At 25.9% G+C, this 17,055-nt stretch overlaps 2 protein-coding genes across 5 annotated transcripts in view; one reads left to right on the plus strand and one right to left on the minus strand.

The window, feature by feature from the left end:
- Window positions 1-17,055, plus strand: part of LOC113559447 (calcium/calmodulin-dependent protein kinase type 1) — a 340,687-nt gene that overhangs the window by 55,170 nt on the left and 268,462 nt on the right. The window lies entirely within an intron of this gene.
- Window positions 16,173-16,550, minus strand: LOC113559450. The gene has a single exon (XM_026965286.1). The coding sequence runs from the start codon at window positions 16,548-16,550 to the stop codon at window positions 16,173-16,175; it is 378 nt and encodes a 125-aa protein (XP_026821087.1).

Genomic DNA, 17,055 nt, shown 5'->3' on the forward strand with positions numbered 1-17,055 from the left:
GATGTAAATAAATTAAAGTACCTTTTACAGTAAAATATATATATTTTTTTTACAATGAAAGGTAGATATTGAAATATAAACAAATAAATTAATGGGGAAAAAAAAATGTTTAATTAAAAATAAATTCCAGAAATAAAACTTATCACAATATTCCATTTATCGAATTTTAATTGGAAGCCATACAGAATCAACAGGCATTTAAAAATTATCTCGAAATCAACGCATGCACTCACGCATTAAGTACAGTAAACATATAGTTAATATTTTATAGGTACATCGTATATCATTCGTTAGCTTACTTAATTATTTTAATTATTAAATATATGTTTGATTTAATGTAACGTCAAAACGAAATAAAATCGGACGTGCGATAAGCGCTGCCATAATATAGTGGGTTATGGATATTAAATTGTATGTGATATATTAATATATTATAATTATCAGTACAATTAATAATAATATATAATATTAAACCTGCTAATTGTGGTGTATTATAATATAATATTATAATTTATAATATACTTAATACGTAAACCACTTTCCTATTTTTTAAGTTACTCGCTTGCACTATAACAAAATGTTTAAATATTATACCATTGTTGTACTTACCAATGTTATAATAACACGAAAGTTAATATTATTTTAACGACGAGCGTTGTTTTAGGTTTTAAATAATTAGGCACGGTCTACGTCCAAGTTAGTTGGGCAAGAAACTACTCTACTCAGCGCATATATGTTGTTACCTATACAACGTAGTTAGTATTATATGCTGAAAACAACAAAAAAATCTCTTGTTCAAGCGGGCCAAGGTTGTGCGAGTTCAATCTCGCATGTGATTAAAATAAAATATATTTTATAAATAGGTAGATAAAAATAATGTATAAGTAATTACTATATTATGTCGTATATAAATACTGATTACTGGCACACAGTCATATATTATATTTATAGGTACATAATATATATATATATATATAATTTAGGTCCAGGGTGATTAGAAACATCACAAAATTGTCATCCAAATAATACAAATTATTAAAATTAAAATTACATAAAAAGTACAAAAACTGAAATATATTTTAATAAAATCAATATTTATTATATGAAAAAGAAATTTTTTCGTCAATACTATCCTATAGTTAAATACCCGTGATTGTATTTTTGAATGTATCCCCATTTCTTATTTGTTTTATTTATTTGGTTGATATATACATGACTGTTTATAATATACACAGGCTTGTACTTAATTTATCAAATTACTCTTCATCTCCACAATAATCTGCACAAGCTTACAAGAAGTAGGTTAATCAAATCTATTAATAATTATAATATATAATCTCTAATTTATGTTTGATTTTTTTCAATAATAAAAAGAATAAATAACGTGGTATAATATAACTGACATAAGAAGTTCTCAAAAGATATCTTAAATAATTTATTAATTTTTCTTGTTGGAAATCAGAATATAACCTTTGACGAAAAACAATCGTGATGTATGTATATAATTTGCGCCAAAAACAACCTAAAGAAAAAAATAAATATGTAATTGTACCGCATAAAACTAAATAAAAGGGCAAGGGCGTTATGTATTTGCGCCATTATTAACCTTATTCAAATTGTAATTTACTCTACTTTTAAATAACTAAATAATTTTTTTACAGTTTAACATTTTGAATTTTTAATCATTGATTAATCAAGTTCATTTTAATTGTTACATTTGTAGAAAGTTATAAACAATTATTAAAAAAAATATTAAATAAAGTGCAATTCCTGTTATTAAAAAAACATTTAAAAATCAGTCATATAATAATTATAAATAAATGTAAGTATACTTAAATTCCAACAATTGAAACTAAAAATGTGGCGCAGATTACACATTCAATTTCGTTTTCTGTTGTGGTGCAAATTACCAAAATTAATTTTTAGATGTGGTTCAAATTGCATGCGTATTAAAATTTATATATTAGTGGCGCTAATTACAGGTAATAAAATTGGCGAAAAACTGAAAATACCATCTCCCATGATGATAACGGTTGTGAGTCATTTTAGCAGAAAACGGTTACACTAGCTCTTAAATGCTGCACACAATTTAAATTTCAGTTATCAGTATACCTAAGTAGGGCCTGGCTTTATATTTAAATACATATTCTTCCATAATTCATCTAGAATACTTGGGAGATGGTAAAACTACGAAAAAATTACACCTTTTCGAAGTCGATATGTAAACTGCGGAAAAAAAATAACATTATGCAATATGCAACAAAACCGATAATAAGATACATTATTTTGCAATTTATTTTATATATTATATAATATTTATTCCATGTTGAATAAGCACTATTTAGTGGTATTTATTTAGCACTATTAATATTGTTTGTCGTTTTGGCTAAATATTTTTGTAAGTTTTATAGTAAATAAAATATTAAACGACACAGCACGTAGGTACTAAGTAGAATTATCATTTGTGATAATCGTTTACTTGTGAAGGAGCCGATATTTAGTATATTGCGTTAAAACTTAAGAATAAATTTGGATTTTATTTACGAATTTGTATCCAACATACCTAATATATATTAATTCAACGATATATGTTCATAACACATAGGTATTATATATGATGGATGTATATACCTAAATATGTTATCGTATCGGTATGTACATAGCTATAGATAAATTATGTACATTATAAATATCTATAAATGTATATAAAATAAATTGCTACTGTTTGTATAATGTATCTTATCGGTTTTGTCGTAGATTGTATAATGTTAATTTTTTTTTGCCGCAGTTTACATATTGACTTTTAGAAAAGTTTTAATTTTGTCGCCGAATACATTTGATTACAAATATCAACGTTTTATAATGTGTATAGATTCTATGGTTAATTTTTTTTTTGCATATTTGAATGAAAATGCATATTAATTGAATATTTCTGGATAGTTACATAAATGTTGCATATTCTACAACTATAATAATAACAATCATTATAATTCTATCTTTATTCATTAAAATATTCATATTTAGGTCTGTAAAAATGCCTACTGTTAATCGTAATTAACCAATTATTATGTACATCTATAAGTTATCGAAAAACGACGAAAAATATAGGATTTTTTTAGTGGTAAATTTTGCCAGGGATAGATTTCATTAGATCTAAACTTACAAATAAAAATTTAAAAAATCATGGATATTCTACATTGAAAAAAATTGATAGTATAATCAACGGCGAGGTAACGAAATGTGATGAAGACGAGGAACTTTCAGTTAGATTGTATATCTAATATTTTTATTCAAAACCATTTAGTTTATTAATTTGTAAAAAAAATCATTTTGCATATTTATGAAATTAATCTCTATATTTTAGAGATTTTTATTACATATGAATTCGGGCCTTATATATAAAAAATCCGGCTGTATGAATTAGTATAGATAATATTTTTTTGTCTGACTTAACATTAAAACCTAACTTATTTATTGAGTCTATATTAAGTCAATGGTTCGAAGCACTGACATATTTAATAAGTAGAATGAATGTTATTACGGGAAAATTTTAATTTCATACAATATACACTACATAAATATATTATTGTGTGTCAATCTGTTTATTAGACACATTAATGTCAAAATATTGTGTTGCTGTGTAACATATGTAGCTAGTTAGTGGTTATAATATATTATGTATCTATCATTATTGAATCATTTCAATAGTTTCTATACGGTTTAGTAGTGCTGGCGAAGAATTATTAATTATTTATGTCAATCATTTCGAGTTAAGTATAATAAATTGTAGTCGAACTTCCAAAAAAGAAAAAAAAAAGAAAAGAATATTGATGTACGATAAGATTAAAGGCGCTTTAACAAAATATAACGGTTGTCAATTACAAATAATAAAAATAGAAGTATAGTTTTTTATTCAACAAACATTTAGGTACTCTAATAAATAAATAAATATATATTATAACAGTAGTGCAACCAAAAGAGAGCGAATATTGACTAATATTTATGGACTTTTTTCAGTAAATTTAATTTATACAGTAAAATTGAATTAAAATATTTTCTGTTTTTCTGTTTTTGGTGGTCTTGATGAACTGCAATAATCTTATTCTAAATCAAAAGTTCATACTGTATAGCCTTTTGACGAAATTAACATTTCTATGTCTTACATAGCGGTTGTACACAAAATCAATTTTTAACACGTCAATACATAATACAGTATAACCACTGGAGCAATGTGTTTTTGTTTTTGTAATACATCCATGTCATGTACATATTCCATTATTATGATAGAAATTACCAAAATATCATTTATAGTTAGGTACCTATATTATACGTTTTTAAAAATAATCAACACGCGCTCTTTTAATATAAATATTTAGAAAACAAATTCCATAAAAAAACTATCCATTTTTACAGAATAACATTACGAACAACCTTGCAAATCCAATGAATTATTATTATGATGGTGTACTACAACACTATTATTTATGATTATAACTAGAAAAAAAAAACGATTTTTGATAAAATATTATATTTATAAATTATTATTAGAATACCTATGTATAATAATAATAATAAATGTATATTTGTACTTGAACTAATCCAGCTTAATTTTATGTGCCAACTAATGACCGAGTATAATATATTATAATAATTACGAAAAATTTGCATAAACGCATAACTTAAAGTTCACCTGTAACAGTTATTGCTTGGTTATTATCACACGTTTAAGTATTATTATTAACCTAAAAATAATGATTTCAATTAAAAACCGGTATAATTATCGTCATTGTGAGATACGTACAGACAATATAATGTGTCATAATATTATAATATTATTATTAACTATAAACGACGAATACATTAATTTGGATAATAATATAATATAAACTGATGATGATTAAGTGGCCTCTAAGTATATTTATAGACGAAATAGGCAAATAGCTAGCAATTGAAATGTCTAGTATAATCAATTTATTGTGAACTAGATAATATCTTGTAAAATGTGACGATGAGAATCTCATTTTTTTTCATACTTTTGAATTAATAATATATTGTCTTATGTACTGATTGAAGCATTATCATATTATATATTATATATCACTTTCTTTTAATAACCCGATACCTAATAGTATTGATTATATGATTATGAAAAATATATCCAACAGAGAAAAATAAATGACTGTACTAACTAAGCGCAAGAAAGAAATTATTACAGCACTTTGAATGTATTTAACATGTAAAAAAAATAAATAAATAACAAATAGAAAATAAGCTTAAACTATGAGTATAACGAGGGTTTAGGAATTATTATGTTATATTGTATATATTCGTTATTATAAATTTAAAATATAAAAATGTATTTACTAATGCCTTTTTAAATACGTTATTGGTACGGTTATACTGTTATTTTGTGTCGTCGTATAAAATATTATTTATATGAATGCTCGCCTTAAATTATGTCTTCAAAATGTTTAGAAATGTTATTTTATCTTCTTCGGGTATTTTAAAATATTTTGAATAGGGATGCCCGTTCAATATTGTTAATATTTTGGGTCTGTAAAAAAAAAAAAAATATATATTTAAAATGCATTCATATTTCAATAAGCTACAGGCAACTTTTATATGTTTTGTTTTGCGAGGAACGTTGACTTCTAGTAATGGTGAAAGTACACAGGTACTATAGGTAATAAATTAATTTCTTATGTTTTTAGAATATTAAATTTATACTTTTAATAATTAATTAATAATAACAACAATTTTATTCAATTTTAGGACTCATGTTATTAATAATATTTTTAAATAAATAATTAGTACTTAGAACTAGCATATAATTTTTATTAAATTAAATTTTAGTGTATATATTATGAAATTAATAATATTAAACATTTTATTATTTTTAATCCGTCATTGATTGAGTTCATTTTTTATACTCACCTCGTAAAATTAATTTATTAATTTTATTTATTTGAATGTTTATTTTGTTATATACATAATATAGACTATAGACCATTAAAAATTGAATTATTAAGCACTATTATTTTTCGTTTTATATAAAATTTCTCTCGCTTTATAAATTTGATGTTATATTTAACGAAAAGTCGAAAATTGATAATCAACAGTCGATCAAAATTTTCGTCAATACACAGTTATTTTTATATGATATGTTATGATATAATTTTATTGTAAATTAATGAATCGTGAATTTAAACATGTGAATAAAAATAATTTTAAGAACTTAACCACGAATTTTGGACTATAGTATTCTATTTACATTTAACTGAGAATTTGATGAGGTGAGAGAACCGAGATTGGAAATATAGGCAGTGATTATTGTCCTTGTGTATCGTGATGTAATGGCAACCATATTAATCATACTTTATTTTATTTGATTTGTAGTAAGTTATCGTTTATTATCGAAATTGGATACGTTGAGTTGCTTACACATTTCCTCGGCTTTAGCCTAGATTGCTAGGGCGTTGGAAACTCCACAATTCACAATAGTACAATAGTCTGTGATTGACTCACACATAGTATTTTAATAAACTTTTTGGCAGAGTAACAAATTTTTCCTTTTCAATTTTTTTTTGTATCAATACACAGTATGTAACCGTCTGATTTAAATTTTACTAATAAAAAAAAGATAATTATTAAATGGAGTGATAGGTAGATAATTTAATAATATAATGGAAATATACCAGAAAAACATGTATCAAACGTTATCAATTTATAATGTTTTTACATATTTTTTTTCTAGGTTTGTCCTAAATATTAAATTAAATTATTTAGTGATTAATTTTATATCTGTAATTTAATTTCTTCGGCATGCTACACAAAAATTTCCAATTGAACTGTCTCTCATTCTTTGTAACGGCTTTAAATTGTGATGCAATTTATTTTAATTTTGAATGTTTTGGACATCTCATATCATACACTATTTACATTTATTGAAAATTATTTTGAATAATAAATCAATTATTTTTTATGTAACCATTCAAATTATTAAAATTTACTGTAAATATGTAACATGTTAAATTAATTTTTAAATTGGTATTAAAAAATCATATTTATCAAATATGTGTTTATATACTGTGGGATAGTAAGTTAATATTGTTCTTCATATTAATCTTCAACTTTTTGATTTAAATAAGTTAATAACTCATTGAATTTACTTGACTATCTAAAGTTATTTATTTTCATTAACATTTCCTCTTTTGATTGCATGTATAATATTATGATAATGTGCTGTATTACAATATTATTGTGGTGTCATGTGGTAACCCATCACAATAATCGGGGAGACGCGTTTGGAAATTACGATAACAATAAGTCATAAACTAATTAAATGTCTTACGTGTGTCGGATGCACTCGATAATTCAATTATGGGACGAACTAAAAAATATACATAATATGATGCATGTCTTGTGTGTGTGACTGATAGAGATCGTACCAAATCATATATCTAACTAATATGCCTACGTAGTTAAGGAATAATATTCATTTATATATTTAAATTTATACCAAACAGTTCAAGTATAGTAATTAATAACGTTATTATATGAATAAGTTCTAAACAACAATTGTGCCCATATTTTAATAATTTGAACTTATAGGGAACATCAAAAAGTCGACGTATTTTTGAAAGTCTATCAAGAGGTTTAAGTTATTGTGATAAGTATTTGTACTCCTGTGATGTTTTCTAACAGTAACCATTTCATATAATAATAAATAGCATGAGAACCTTTACTAAACTTGTTTAAGGGATTCAATTAAACCCACCTGTGACGGGTTCTAAAGTAACATACCATATTCTAAAATAGGTTTAACCAAAGCACAGTGTAATGTTTTTAGACAAAACACGTTATTAAGTTAACGAGTGTTATATATGTTGAACCCTAATATAGATCTTAATCTTTTAGCTCTTATGTAATTCAAGTGGGATGAAAATGACAAATTAGACGCTAAAGTTACTCAAAAATAATGTAGTAATAATATTATCCATATTGTGTGTGACATGCAGGTTGTAATACACTGCGTATCTGCAGCATGTCATAATATATAATAACCATATTATAAGGTTGATATAAATATCACAAAGATATCTTATAAGTCTACCCGGATTTATAGCTAGGACTGAATGAAAATAAGTAAAACATAGGTTATGGATTAGGTAATTACTAATGATGAATAGGTATGGGGTATCTGAGTTATATCTAAAATATATTCTTGTACGTTCTTCGATTTAAAAATAGTTAATTGTTGTAAAATACATACAAAAATCGATACTATTCATGTAGTTTTGTTGAAATATACATTTCTGGTGTTAAATCCACATCACCGCATAGTACATGACGACCAGAGAATCGCAATTTTCAAATTATCTAACTTCCTACTGCGATCTATACACTAAACTTAAACAAAATAAAGTATACATATATATAAGTATAAAAAAAGTAAATGATCATTCATAAATCATTACATGCTTTGTAAAAATATTATTTTTTTTATTAGTTAATTATTTTATGTTTTTATTTTAAATATTCATGTGGTTACGCATAGGTATTAAGCACTTAGTTAAATATCACGACTGATTTATAATTACGTTTAATTTGTACCATAATATTATCTTGTTATTAAAAATGATCTTAATATCTTATTATTGTATAAGAAAATGCTTATATTATTTTATCTTTGATGTTTATTCAACGTGATTTTTTCTGGTGCCTTGTAAATATGAAATTTCTAAAGCAAATTTAAAAGATAACATTGCGATCACACGGCGTTCTAGATAGCTGATTTAGCTACATTACTGTTCGTGGGTCCAATTTTCAGATATCTCAAGGTTATTATTATTTATTACGAATTTTAGTTTGATAATAAATAATTAATTATTATTTATTATTTACCCACTTGCATAGTCTGCATGGTTTTGATGATCTTACAATATACCATGTTAATTCATTTTACATTGCAGTAATATAATTTGATAATGTCATCGTTTTTGAGCATATTCTGGTGCAGTTGACCAATTTCCCGAACTCCAAATACGTTTAAGTTCTTATGACAACTCATAGGATGTCCGGGAGTTACAAATAGAGTAGGAATTAACTCCATTGAATGTAGTCTGAATTTCGTCTATACATATTATGAATCGCAAAAAAGTAAAAATTATTAAATAACAATACCGACCTTTACAGAACAACAAAACGAATTCATTATTTGCAAGAGATAACTAATGTTGACTTGATTTTGAATAAAAGAAAACGAACTGACAGTAAAGCATCTATTATTCGGGTTATAAGTTAATATATATATATATATATATAGTATAGGTGTATTGTATAATTTTTTAATCAAAAACTACTCGGCCGTTTTTTCGATCATTCTAAAATGTCAAAAATGGGCTTCGTTATTACGACATAATATATAAATTGGCATATATTTATGTAATATAAAGAACGCTCTGTGACTAATTATTTTTTTTTGTAACGAAATCCTCTTTTATTTAAGCAGATGACTTTATTGAATTCTTTTAAAATGTTTATACAAGTTATGTTATGTTCAATGTCCATACGCGTGTCCATGCAGCATAGTACCTATGACCTATATCATATAAATCTAGTACCTATCACAGATTATTATTTTTACTTAGTAAATAGTAAATACTCAGAAACTTATTCGTTTAGATTTTGATGTAGGCACTTCAACATTTAAAAAAAAAAAAAATCTACATCTTAAAACAATTATTCGTATTATAAAAAGCGACTTCTTTATCTGAAAAAAAATACTTATACTTAGAATGTAATATATAAATGAAGTTAGCATATATATTTCGAAAATTGGAATCTTGACTATAATTTACAGTTGTATATATTATAATTATTAACATTTAAATGGTAGAATGGGAGTGAGCATGATGGGCTTAGTGTAATTATTTTGTATGTTGTACATATGTGTGATCTACATCGATCGTTTCATATATATATATTAAGCGATATTGTTTGAACACGCAAAAAGTCTTGTCTATAAGACTTCGTTTTACGAACGTGTAGGTCGTATAGTTTACGCCATCTGTTTGGATTTGGTTTGTTTGTTTTTTTCTACCACCACAAAAAAGTAATTCACTTTAACAGCAGTTTCGCCGCTTTGCACTCGACCGGCGATAGCGTGTACCTACCTTTGTACCTATATATTATAGTTACGGGAATCGGGTATTTGTTTTCCTTTTTTGAATTACATCACGTTTTACTACTATATATATATATATATATATATATACGACAACGAATTCGGTTAGGCGACAAGAAACGAAACGAATCAACGCCGACGACGAAGGTATAATAATAATCAACAATACTTGTATACCTATACATTGCTGGCGCCGCTGGGAATACCGCGTGTCAATAGCGGTACGAGAAAAGCCGCCCTCTCTTTATTTTACTACACGTACCTACCTACATCGTCGTATTATTTATTATTCAACGGAATACGAAAAAAAAACTCGTCGCGTTTCAATACCGGATACGATAATAATATATTACACCAAGTTATATAGTATCTATAATCTATATAATCTATAGTATTTATACTAACACTGTATTATTCGGTTTCGCCTGGATTAAAATAAATATTTTTTTTTGTTTATTTTTTTGTTTTGCTCAAATTTAAAATAAGCATATAATGGGAAAACAATATCTAATTGTAATTATTAATTCTAAATTTATTTTTGGTGTAAATATTCTAAATACAAAAAACGAATGCAAACATAAATTTAATTTAATTATTTTCAATTTTTGCGAGCTAAAACTAAATGCACGTGTGATTTACATAAAACACCTAAATAGGTTGATAAAATAAGCCTTAAACATTTTCCTAGTCTCAAGGAATGTATTGATTAACTTTTATTAGTGAAAATGTTCCAGTAGTTTTTGAGCTTAAGTTGGACAAAGACAGAAAGAAAGAAAGAAACGTTCATTTTTATTTATAAAATATTAGATATATCATACCTGGGGGATATTATAGTGTTTAAAATACAAGTACGTATACTTGTAGTGCGGACGCAAGAAGGAATAAGAAGTATGACGTACTGCAGGTTTACGGGTGGTCATGTACTCGTGTTTTACACGGTTCGACAACCGGTATCTGTCTGTATTGTAGGCGAATCTGGTGAATTGATACCTAATATAGTAGGTGTTATTGTAATAATTAATAACAATATGGTATATAGAATATACATAACAATTTGTTTTATATTCGTTGTTTCTGCGAATTTTTTATTTGTCGTTTATAATTTTTTATCAACAGTAACTGCATTACTGTTGTTTAGTATTTGAACATCATGTATTGTTTTTCGGGGTTCAATTGTACTTCTACTTAAATTTTTAAATTCACAAGTTAATAGAGATCATAAAAGTAGGTGCCAATATAAATACAATTTAAATTGTTTTCACTACATACAATAATCGAGATAAAATATTGACATTATCCGATTTTAAAGTTGTAAATTTAAATTTTTTTATAGTTTGTTATGAAATAATTAATATATAATTAAGTTTTAAAGTTTAATGAACTTTGTATAAATTATACGAATTTACATATTATTTCCAAATAAATAATTCAAATGTCAAGGAAATATTTTTCAATTTATTTTTAACACGTAAAGTGTGCCCAGTGCAGTTGAAATAACGACACTTCGCTGAAATTCAATTTGGAGAAAACAATAATTTTTATCAACAAATGCATTTAATTATACTTATAATTAACAACTTTAATTTTATAATTAAAAATATGATAGTTTAAGTTTTTTAATTGTATAAACTATTAAATTATATATTTAATATACACATAGTAGCATGCTATTTATTTCAATAGACTCTGAAATTTTACATTTTCAAACTAAATTGGATTACACTATACACTACATCGCTCTGAATTCACATACTATACATTTGATACAAAAGTATATTATACATTGATAATCACAACGCGTAACTCATCTCATGACATATATTCGTGCGTGCGCGTACTGCAGCAGGTCTGTATTGAAAGCATTGCACTACATCATGTAGTTTACGGAATACAATGGCGACGGTGAACAATTGGCAAACGTATCAAAAATAAAAAAAAAACTCATTGTACTTGTCTCTTTCTCTCTATGTGTGTATATGTATGTGTCTTCGGACTTATGGTCTCTTCTACCCTACCCACCATTTTCCCTGACTGAACAATGCGTACCACTGTTATCTATACCTACTCGTGTGTGATGTGTCTACGGATCACTGCTCGTAGAACTCGTCAAAGCTGTTGACGCGCTTCGTATACATAATATTATTATATATTATATTAATAATAGCATACCTTTATATATTATTACTGTAACTATATTGTATGCATAGGATTTTTTTTTATTTATAAATCCAGTACCCTTCTTGAGCGTACTATGTAATTCAAAGACATCAAAGGATTGAAATATGTGATTTTTATTTTTTCTATGTTTAATATCACTTTTTAGTGTTTTGGGGTCAATTTTTTTAATCTTCAAATTTTCATACTTTTATTTGATCTACGTAAATTGTTTTTAAATTTTAAGATTTATAGTTAATAATATAATATTATAAAATATACATATATGTTTATCATTATCTGCATTGCGTGTATGTATGCTGAACGACATTTTTTCTGTTCTGTATAGTTTAATAAAATATTGCGAACTGAGTAAGTTTGTGATTTCAATACTTCTGCTAAGTGCAATAATCGTGTTAAATGTAATTTTTTAATTTTGTATATTAAAACGATTCTCAATATCTGAAAGCGTATAGAGATATTCATATTTTTTTTAGTTCAACTATTTTCTATTTGAGGAAACTACCAATATAATAGTTTAAAGGAAGACTCGGTGTTTTCAATAAATCTAATAACATTTTAATCTATGAATGAGTTGTATTGAGACACGCCGTGTAAAATGTATTCATGCAAACACGCACGAGAAAACTGTCTCATATAAATCCACAAAACGTCAATAGGCTTATTGTAATGTACATGCTTGATTATGTAATACAATATTATATTATAATACGATCAATATAACAAAGCGACGACTTATAATAGTGTAGGTAGGTAGTTGCTGTGAATAAGGTATGCGTTTTTCGCGACTGATCTATTGTGTCAAAAATGCATAATAATGTTACCTATACGATTCGTTGTGAGCGTGAAGTCAACGCTGCTGCAGTATAATGCACATGCAATACCTATGTATGGATACAGGCGTACGTCATTATATTATTAGATAAATATATTTTGTTTCAATAATAATATACGAGATTAATCAAACTACGTTAACAATTCAATTCTAATTGATGTTAATTTTGAGAGAATATTGTACCTAATTCGTACCGTATTGTTTGGAGAGTTAAATTTTTTAGTAGCTAATTAAATTTTTCTGAAAACATTTTTTTTTTATTTGATCATGTTCCATTTATTGCTTTTACGTAAAAAAGTAACTTCAATAAATGTAAGGTTTTATTTATTTTTTCTAAAATATTACTAATAATTAATAAACAATCAATAATATGGCATTTTTAATACACTATAATCATTTTGCACTAATATAATCTTTTAATGGGAATTCAATTTAAAAAATAATACTTTTTTTTATCAAATAACTATTAGGATAATGTCAATAAGAAAACTCTATGATTTTTTTGTACAGCTTTTGTTTTTCTCTGTATTTGAAGGTATTCATAATACTTTTATTTTTTAATTTTCAGTAGTTATTATTTGCAATGCTATTAGGAAAAAACCATTTGAGTATTAATATTAATGTTTAGTTAGGATTGACTTAAAGACTTTTTAAATTGTACCTAGTAAAATTTGTTAATATTTATAATGATATCCAATGGATTAGGAAAAGTAAGTCATAACAGTCAAATTTTAAGAATGTTATTAAAAAACAATGTATATCTATAAAAATGTATACTATATACATTATACTATATTTATATCATAATATTCATTTATTCATTTTATGAATGTATCGTTAAATAATTAAGTGTATTCATTAAGCATTAAAATTAATTACAAAAAGCATTAATTTTTTTAAAATTTTGTAGAATTTTTGTTTCTATTTTTTCAAAGTTTGTTTTTGATCTAATATTATTAATACCCACATAATTCGTTAAAAATTGTTTAATATTTGTCCTTAATGTTATTTTTAAATTGATTATTGTCATAAATTCTATAATATAGCCTGTATATATGCAATATATATTATACATTATAACATTAGATAAAATGCTATTTATTTAAAATAAATTCACCAAAAATATACCAAATATAATAACAATCTATAAAAATTAGCATAGATATACAATATGAGTTTTGCTGGGACCTTCAATTTTAGGTCATTAAACCCGGTATGTCACTACAACCGGTAAGTTATATGCGGTTTCTACAGTAATTAATCTATATAAATTAAAAGATCATCGGTACAATATTATAGGTAATATGCTATAATCGCGTGTATAATGAATGAACGCGTAACACAGCCGGATGAGCGGCGTATCTCGAATACTTGTTGTTTTCTTTTAACCGTCATAGCTAGTCGTTACTATAAGCTGTTTTAAGTCTAAAAGTAATTTTGATTCCTTTCATTTTGTATTAAACACTGTGCTTTATCACCGTGAGGCTTTTATTCTTTTTCCGGGGTGTTTTATCCTCTTTGCTCACATGACCAAATACTATAATATTGTCCTAAGCCTTTTAGCCCGTGTATTTTTGCTCAAATCACAGATTATAACCTAACCTAACCTTTCAGGTTTTGATTAGGTTAGGGTTCAAAAAAAAAAAGAAAACTATTTGCTTATATCCATATTTAAAAGAGCACGTACATGTATGTGTGTGTGTGTGTGGTAAGCATATCAATACTTTTTAAGGATAGCGTGGCAATCAAGAAATAACAACATTGTTAACTTTAACAACTTTAACCTTGTTAATCTTTCTTACATTTGTCCTTTGTAGGTACTTATGATTCATAAATAGAGTAAAAAAACTAAAATAAATTTAAATGAATAGAAATAATGTGTGTGCCACAGTTAATGTATGCACAGTAAGTTCACATACATACGAATATTTGTATATAATATACATATAGGTACCATAGAATACACTAACACGATTTTTGACAATTTTCTTGCGCAATATAAGTTACGGAATTCAACGAACACTGCTTATACTGCGTGATTAATACTTACATTTTCTAATTAAATATAAAAGCGACGGTAAATAAAAAATTGTCTTTAATTTGAACTTTATGAAGTAGTTTAATTTAACGGCTATTGCTTAGTTCGGCTTCCACCGCTGAACATCTTACCCAATATACAATAAAACAAATTAGTAACCACAATATTGCAATGTCTGCTCTCCCATAGTCGATTTTAAGTTTCAAAATTTATTCCAGTATTTAAACAAAAAAAAAAATCATTTATTTAGAAATCGTATGAAATTAAAATATAGCTTCTCCCTTTTTGTTTTACCACTGGTCTTAGAAAAAAAAAAAAACCATTTAAAAACAATTGAAATATAGAATTGGAATTCGACTGTAAATTTTCAATCAGTGTGTCTTAGTTCATAATATGTAAAAATAATGTTGCAATCATATTCGACTGGATTAATGTATGAACATACGTTTTTTATCTGCGTTACTCTTTCATATCCCAGGGAAATAATCTCCCGAGTATTATAATTTCGTCCGAGACCAATGATGGTATGTTTGGTTGTAATGCAATTGTTACGGTCAATAGTGGGTCTTGGACATTTGGACGTGGCCGTTTGGGCGTAACCGTTTGGACGTTTAAACTTTTGGACGTAGGACCATTTTGGCGTAAGACTTTTGGACGTAGGACTATTTTGGAGTGGAAAAAAAATTACACTTATAAAAATATTTATTTAAATTACCAAAAATATTCTTTTGTCTAGAATTATGTTTAAAATCTAAATAAAAAAAATTCATTAAGTACACTGAATAAAATTTTTTTAAATTTTAACCGAACGGAAATATATTATTATTTACTTTAAAGATATATTTAAAGAAATACCTTATAAATATGATAAAATATCTCGGTTATTATAATTTTGAACTATTTTTAACAGTCTATTATTCGTATCATAATATTTATTTTTATTTTTTTGGTGGACTTCTCCCTTTTTCAAGCTGGTTGTAATATATATCCCGACCGTCTTGAATTTTTTTCAAATTTATTATAAATGACCATAACGTAGGGTGATCACATCCCATTTCAATATTTAGCCTACGATTTGCTGCTTCTGCAAGATTATTTGTTTTGTTCTGATAATTTAAAACACGTTGATATAAATTCCACGTTTGAGGTGCAAATCGAGGTTTTCTTCGATTTCGGTTATTACGATTCATTCTACCAATGTAGTTATCTTCGAACCATTCCAACATTGAGTGTAGTTCCTCGGATAAATAATTTGAAAGTACATCTATTGCATTATCAAGATCATTTATACAAACGAATGCTAGTGAAATAATCATTTTAGTTGCTATACTAAATTCTGAGTCGTTGGCATATTTTGAAAGCAAATTAAATTCACCCATTTTTTTTCTAAAATTTTTAGTCAAGTGAAAAAAACAACCAAATATTTGAGCATTTTTAAAATATTTTTGTACCGAATTAATTACTGCTAATTCGAAATCTAACGATATTGAAACAGGATCTAAACCAGGTTTCAATTTAAGTAACATATCAAATAATTTTTCATACGTTTTAGATTGTTTATCTGGTAATAACGCAAAAATAATGGGATGTACACCGCCAAATTGTTCTTCAAGAATCACATAAACTTGTGTAAAAAGGAGAGGTGTCGTCCTAAATGTTCCATCACCAAACTATGTTTTTAAATGAAATAAAACATCTAAGCTTTTTTGTCTTCCAAAAATTAAAATTCTGTCATTCCCTAGACCACTATCAGCCAATAAAAATCGTTCTTCTATATCTTTAGATGGTGAAAATATTTTATAAGATTCGGGAATCTGTAAT

The sequence above is a fragment of the Rhopalosiphum maidis genome, chromosome 3 (assembly GCF_003676215.2).
Source record: "Rhopalosiphum maidis isolate BTI-1 chromosome 3, ASM367621v3, whole genome shotgun sequence".
NCBI lineage: Eukaryota > Metazoa > Arthropoda > Insecta > Hemiptera > Aphididae > Rhopalosiphum > Rhopalosiphum maidis.

Coding starts and splice junctions, on each gene's coding strand:
- LOC113559450 (XM_026965286.1), bottom strand. CDS start 16,550: ATGATTATTTCACTAGCATTCGTTTGTATAAATGATCTTGATAATGCA.